General features: G+C 40.0%; 1 protein-coding gene across 1 annotated transcript in view; it reads left to right on the forward strand.

Annotated features, from left to right (window-relative positions):
- Maco1 (macoilin 1) overlaps nt 1–7,533 on the forward strand; it is a 63,798-nt gene that overhangs the window by 17,774 nt on the left and 38,491 nt on the right. The window contains exons 2-4 of the mRNA XM_005353063.3: nt 276–417; nt 1,783–1,909; nt 6,420–6,543. Coding sequence (XP_005353120.1) covers nt 276–417; nt 1,783–1,909; nt 6,420–6,543 — 393 coding nt within the window. The remainder of the gene's footprint in view (nt 1–275; nt 418–1,782; nt 1,910–6,419; nt 6,544–7,533) is intronic.

The following is a 7,533-nucleotide window of genomic DNA, read 5'->3' on the forward strand; positions in this document are numbered from 1 at the left end:
GGCCACTTAGCACATTTTTAAAATTGTGGTTAGATTTAGTGTTTTTCCTCCATTTTAAGTGAGCTGAGCAGGTTTGGTCATCGTCTTGACAGTGTGAGGCTTAGAGAGGAGGAGGCTTTACAATCCAGATAGGCCACAGCAGCAGCTTTCGGAGCTTTATATCAACTGTGTTCGTGGTAAATGAAGTTATTTATATCTATTTTAAACAGAAACAGTGCATTCCTATTTCTGGTTCTTCACGCATGACCTTGAATCCCTTCTTTTTATGTTTACAGTACATTTTTATACCTGAAATTCCTGGTAGTGTGGGCACTTGTCCTTCTGGCCGACTTTGTCCTGGAGTTCCGATTTGAATATCTGTGGCCATTCTGGCTTTTCATCAGAAGCGTCTATGATTCCTTCAGATACCAGGGACTGGTATGTTTCTATTGGATGTTTTCCAACTATAAGGGATTTAGTTACCATTCTAATTAAGAGAATATCTTTAGTGGCTGATACTGATGTGTTTTAAATGAATTTTGTTAACAATACTGAAAGTGCCTAATTGGGTCTGTGGATTAAAACTTGACTGTTCTAAGCCCACTGATTATAGCAATTCTGTTTTCTCCTCCTCCCCTCCCACTTGAGGGGACTGAGGAGACTGGGTAGAGGTTTCCAAGAGGGAGGAAGCACTCTGAGAGTGCTCTGGAGCTCTTGTCACTAGGTTGTAATTGAATTAACGCAGTGATTCTTATTGATCCCAAGATTCCTTTTATATCCTTAAAAATTACTGAAAACTCCAAAGAGTTTCTGTTAATGTAGGTTACAAAATAAAACAAGCTAGGCAATAGCATACACCTTTCATACCAGCACTCAAGAGGCGGAAGTAGGAGGATTTCTGTGATTTCCAGGTTCCAGGCCAGCCTGGTCTTCAGATGAGAACCTGCTCTCAAAGAAAATGAAACAAACAAATAGCAGCTAAAAAACCCAAAGAGAAAATAAAGCAAAAAACTAAATATATATTTATTAATTCATTAAAAATAACTACTTACCCAAAAAATAAAATAGAAAAGTAGTTCTGGTTTTTTTTTTTTTTTTAGAGCTCTCTGTTTGGAAGAATCTCAAAGCCCCTCCAGGAGTTTGCAGTTCACACGTTAGAGTTTGGGGGCATAGCCTGAGCTTATTTTTTGACTTATGTGTTATTCTCTTGTGTTCCATGCTACACCTCATAACTAATTCTCCAATTCAGGTCTGGCACTTTGGTTAGAGCAAATCCATGCTTCCAAAAGATGTCTTCAAGCTTTTGTCTTATAGTAATGATAGTGGTATCAGAGGAAGACAGCATTATTAATACAACCACCAGCACATTTCTTGCCAGTGGTTTTGTTCATCTGTATTCCAGCAAGCCTGTCCTTTAAGAATGAAGCTCTTTAGGAATGGTTTATGAGGAAACAGGAGGCTTTTCAGTGTTAAAGTTATTATTTATTCAGGTAACCTGCCTGTAGCATCCCAATGAGTTCACTGTGGTCCAGTCTCAGTTCTGGTCTGGTTCTTCCCCATGGTTTAAGAACCATGGACAGTATCACTCTTTAATGTTGAGTTAGCCCCTGCTTTTTAGTGTATGTGCTGCTCAAGCAAGCTAGTAGCCACTGCTTCTACACGGTCTATTCTAAGTGTTTAAAATGTCTTCTTGTTCATTTGCTCTGTATTTAGTAATTTTATTCAACCAATCTTTTAATAACATTGATTGAAAATGACAAGTTCTGAAATGTGGTTTTAATTTGTCTTTTTTTCTCTCTTCAGGCCTTTTCAGTATTTTTTGTTTGTGTTGCATTTACATCAAATATCATATGTCTCCTCTTCATTCCCATACAATGGCTCTTTTTCGCTGCTAGTACATATGTATGGGTCCAGTACGTCTGGCACACAGGTAAGTCTTAATGACATCTTGGTTAGAAATTTTAGATACAAGTTTTTAAAATGTGGAATCTTTGAATGATTTAAGATTGACATTTTAAAGTTGTCTTTCCCCAATACATGGTAATATGTCGTTTGACCTTTGGTGGTGGTTTGTGGGTTTGTGGGGTTTTGTTTGGAGTTGTAGGGTTGGTTATTTGAAGCAGGAGCTCACTAGATAGTCCTGGTTGTCCTGAAACTCACTATATAGACCAGGCCAGCCTAGACTCATAGCAATCCTTTGCCTTCTGAGTTTGGGATTATAGGTGAACCCCACCAGGCCTTGCTCTATATGCTTTCATACATGGATTTTTAAAAAAATTATTTGAGTCAAAAGCTTAAAGTTGAGGCATTTCAGTTGGTACCTCTATTGCAAAGATGTCAGTTTAAAAAGAGTTGAAGTGATTTGTGTTTAGTCGTTGATGACATTCACATGCCGTACAAGAAGACTGTTCACTGCATTTCAGTATTGGAAGGAGGGCTAGAATTCATTCATGTGAACCCAGTCATTTAACCCAAAAACATTCCCCCCAGCACCCCGGCACATAGTGGCCCTTCTACAATTGGAAATGTGCAGTGGTCTGGACTCCTCAGCTATTCCCGCTCTTCAGCTATTCACTTTGGGCTGCATAGGAGAAAGTAGTTCTTTATTCTGGATCACAAGTGTCCTTCTTGCACTTTTAACCAAAGGTGATGTTATACTTTGAGGCTTAATGATTCTTAGAGGATCCAAAAAGGATTTATCCAGAACATAAGGGGATGAACAGAATTTGGCCTTTAAAGTTTCAGGGGGCCTGACAGAGTATCAAAATTTTATTGGACCCTCCCAGCTGACATATATCAAGTGATCTGAAGACCCTGTCATAGTCTCTTAAGTCCTTGTTTTCTGTAGGCAAAAATACTCCTGATGTCACTAGCTTTTTATTGTCTGGCATTTTAAGTATCTTCCCATTTTGTGCTCCTAATTCTTTGCACTGTATTTCAGATAGATCCTCATTGGTAGAGATACACAGTCAGCTTCCTTCTTTTTTCAAGCTATCCTGTTGTTTCGAACCAAGATCAGAAGAGAGATGTTGAGAGCTCCATCTCACTGTGAAAGCATACATGGCGTGTGCTGCTGAGGTCTGAGGACTGGTCCTCAGAGTCACACTGTTTGCAGAGCTTTGCGAAGCGTTGTTTTCAGACCTAGCTGTAACCTGTAGGATTTTGACTCTGAGAGCACACCAAATAGTAAATGTTTTCTGGAGCAGCTTCATCCTTGAGGCAACACTGCTGGAAGTGGTGCTGGCCACTGTAGAAGACAGCTAAGCCCTGCTGTTGGAGGTCTCCACTGTGAGCATGGTTTCTCCACTATAGGATTGGACTTGATTTTAAGATACCCAGAATGTTCTCAAGTTGACTATTGTCTAGTCTAATTTAAGAGATTTTTTTTCTTTGAACCAGTTTTCCCTTGTATTTGTGTCTTCCAGGCCATTTATTTGTATCCCTGTCTCTAGAGCCCAGTTTTTTTTGTCACCTGAAGATGGGGTAATCTAAATGTCTGAGAGCCTCCAGCCCAGATGTGCTAGGACTCTGTTAGGCAATGGCAACTTTTCTAATTTCTTTAGTGTTCTTAATAGAACCTGTTGGGAACCCCACCCCCCAGGTTCATAAAGTGACATACACATTGGAGTAGCCAAGTTGTGAAATATGTTTTAATTTGAAATAGTTAATGCTGAGACAGCCAAGCTACATTAAATAGAAATATTGTGTTTCTGAAAAATAGGAATATAATGTATATAACTTGGAGGGCCATTTTTTCTTTCATGTGTTATAATTTAAAATTCCTTGAGATTAAGAGTGGTTAACAAGGGCTGGCAAGGTAAGACAGCTTGGCAGAAAAAGGCACTTGATGTAAAGCCTGAGGACCTGAGTTGGAACCCCAGAATCCTGTTGATGGAAGCAGAGACTTGACTCTAAAAAGTTGTATAGAGCCAGACTTGCTGTGGCATATACATATGTGTACACCCCCACAAAATACCTGAATAAATGTAAAAAATTAAAAAAAGAATGCTTGATAAAATTGTGTATAGCCACAAAAGAATGGTAATGTGTCATAAACTTTTTGGTGTTGGTGATGATTTTTTTAAATTTTGTTTATGTATTTTATGTTTGAGTGTTCTGCCTGCATGTACACCTGCATGTCAGAAGAGGCCATCAGATCCTAATATAGATGGTTGTGAGCCACCATGTGGTTGCTGAGAATTGAACTCTGGGAGATTAGCTGGTGCTTTGTTTTTGGTTCTGTTTTTTCTCTCCCTCCCTCAAGACAGGATTTCTCTTTGTAGCCCTTGCTGTCCTAAGCTCTGTCCATATGCCAGCCTGGCCTTGAACTCATGGAGATCTACTTACCTCTGTCTTTCACGTGCTGGGATTAAAAGTGGGTACCACCCCTGCCATTACCCAGCAAACAGTCAGTGCTTTTGATCTCTGAGCCATCTCTCTAGTCCCCATGGTGAGGATTTCTTTCCAGGCTGGCCTTTTTATTTTTACGGTGGCCTTGAACTCTTGATCCTCTTGCTTCCCAAGTGCTGGTTAAAGTTGAAGCCAGGCAGCAAGACAGTCTGTAATATGGTTCTGTACTTACTTAAAAAGCTTCCATGGATGCTCAACTTACTAAACCTGGATGGAGGTGGGCGGTCCTTGGACTTCCCACAGGTCAGGGAACCCTGATTACTCTTCAAACTGATGAGGGAGAGGGACTTGATCGGGGGAGGGGGAGGGAAATGGGAGGCGGTGGTGGGGAGGAGGCAGAAATCCTTAATAAATAAATAAATTAAAAAAAAAAAGCTTCCAGTGGAGTTAGTCATTTAATAAGTGGAGAAATAACATGTTTTGTCCAGTTTTCCCTATTTTTCAGTAATAATCTTGCATCTATTTTAACTTAATAAATTAATGTAGGAAGTAGGAAATATTTTAAAAATCACTGTTGTTTTGAGACAGGGTTTCACTTTGTATCTATAGCCAGTCTGGAACCTTCTGTGTAGAAACAGACTGGCCTTGAACTCAGATCCATCCACCTGCCTCTACCTCCGTAGTGTTTGGATACAGATGTGTGCCACCACACTCAGCTGGAAATTAAAAAATTAAAATTACCTTGAAAGTTTGGTTAATTGTGAAAATACTCATTTTAGGTATATTAGATCTCTAAGATCAATTGAGGTTGTTAAGCTATTGTCACAGAGATTCCCAGCTTAGCTAAGGGACGAGGCATCAAGGTGCTTGGATTCCCTTTCCTCAGAAGCAGACTTAGTTCTCTCTGTGAACTTGGACCCTTATGTTATCCATGTCCATAAACACTCCACAGTGGCCTTTCCCACACTGGCAGATGCAGCTTGCACATTGTATTTTTTTTTTATTCTGATGCAAGTTGCTTTCATCTCCCTGGTATTTTCATGCTCACTTAAATGGGCATCTGCTCCTGTGGAGAAAGTTTTTTCAAGTGCTTCTTACTGTCAGAAAAGGAACAGTCCCTGACTGGCCTGGAGCTCAGAGACCCGCCCGGCTCTGCTGCCTGAGTGCTGGGCTTAAAGGCGTGTGCACTACCACCACACACAGCACTTTTCTTTGTTGTGGATAGGGTCGTTGGAGTTGAACCCATGGCTTTGCACATGCTAAGCATAGGCTCTGCTACTAGGCCACATCCTCTGTGTTTTGATTGATTTTATTTGCTTGTTGGATCAGGATTTCACTATTTGCCTAGGCTGGCTTCAAAGTCATTCCTCAAGCCATTCCCCTGCCTAAGTCTTCCAAGTGCTGAGACTACTACAGGTAGGCATATAGTAACACCCAACTTTGGTTGCCTTTTTTTTTAATGTTTATTTAATTATGTATACAGTATCCTGCCTGCAGGCCAGAAGAGAGCACTAGATCTCATTACAGGTGGTTGTGAGCCACCATGTGGTAGTTGGGAATTGAACTCAGGACCTCTGGTTGCCTTTTTTAAAAAAATGATTTTTAGGGGCTCTTTGTATATTAAGATTATGAGTCTTGGGCTGGAGAGATGGCTCAGAGGTTAAGGGTATTGCCTACTCTTCCAAAGGTCTTGAGTTCAATTCCCAGCAACCACATGGTGACTCACAACCATCTGTAATGAGGTCTGGTGCCCTCTTTTGGCCTGTAGGCATACACGCAGACAGAATATTGTGTACATAATAAATAAATCAAATATTTAAAAAAAAGATTGAGTGTTTTGTTTGACATGGATTTTGACTATTTCCTGACAGATGTTTACCTTTTGTTTTTGTCGATGAGTTTGAGTTTGTCATAGAAAAGCTTTTAGTTTAGCTGACAGTCTTTTTTTTTTTTTTTTTTTTTATTTTTCGAGACAGGGTAGCTGACAGTCTTAATGAAAGTTGCTGTCATTGACTCAGTCTCCCAGACAACCCATCTGTTGTGTCACCTACTGTATCATTGATGGTTGTCTCTCTGCTGCTTTCCTACAGAAAGGGGAGTGTGTTTGCCTACAGTGTCCCTCTGGATACTCTTTGTTTATATTGAAGCAGCAATTAGATTCAAAGATCTGAAAAATTTTCATGTAGACCTTTGTCGTCCATTTGCTGCTCACTGGTGAGTATTACCTCTCTTCTTAGTTTCCATTTCTGTAGTGGTAAGTTCAGCTGAGCCCCACATCAGTATAGCATGCTGTTGAAGGGTATGAGCCTTTTCAGAGATAGAGTCCCAGCTCTGGCCCAACAGCTGTGCTGCTGAACCTGTCATTGTTTCTAAGCATCAGCTTCCTAACCTCTGTCTTGAGGTCATGGGAAAGAGGTGCAGTGTGTCAAGTGTTTAACTTAATGCCAATGTCTGACCGATGATTTTGATGATTCCATCGTCATCTTGATTGAGCTACGGCCATGTCGTTTACAGAAGTGACAAGACGATTAACACTTTTTTTTTTTTTTTTTTTTTTGTTTTTTCGCAAGGTTTCTCTGTGGCTTTGGAGCCTGTCCTGGAACTAGCTCTGTAGACCAGGCTGGTCTCGAACTCACAGAGATCCACCTGACTCTGCCTCCCGAGTGCTGGGATTAAAGGCGTGCGCCCCCCCCGCCCGGCCGATTAACACTTTTAAAAGGAGCTTGTCTTCTTATGAGTGAGGATTACTTCATTTAACCTTAACTAAAACTATTAGAAAATAAGCTTGGTTTGTTTATATCAGTTGTAAAAAGAACAAACCCCCAGATAAATAGGAATTGTTTCCAGTTTTTTTAGGTTTTACAAATAAATGAGTTAAGGAAACATTGTCTCTTTAATTTTAGTGAAACCACATTTAAACTAATTAAAAACTATAACACTTTTAACACTTAGGAGCCTTAATATGGGCTTGACAGTGTTTGTAACTCTGGGAAAGCATTAAATAGTCTGATTGGTTGGAGGAAATACTTTTATTTTCTGTCTTAGATTAGAGTTCTAAGAACACTCACTCGAACTTGTTAACAACCCTGATGATTCCTGACACTCACACATAAGAGGTTTTGGAACTGCTGTATGACTGTTTATGAATTAATTTTACAAAAGCAGCTATTGCTCTTACTCCTTAGACACAAGAAGATTAATGTT

Source organism: Microtus ochrogaster, chromosome 10, assembly GCF_000317375.1.
Source record: "Microtus ochrogaster isolate Prairie Vole_2 chromosome 10, MicOch1.0, whole genome shotgun sequence".
Lineage (NCBI taxonomy): Eukaryota > Metazoa > Chordata > Mammalia > Rodentia > Cricetidae > Microtus > Microtus ochrogaster.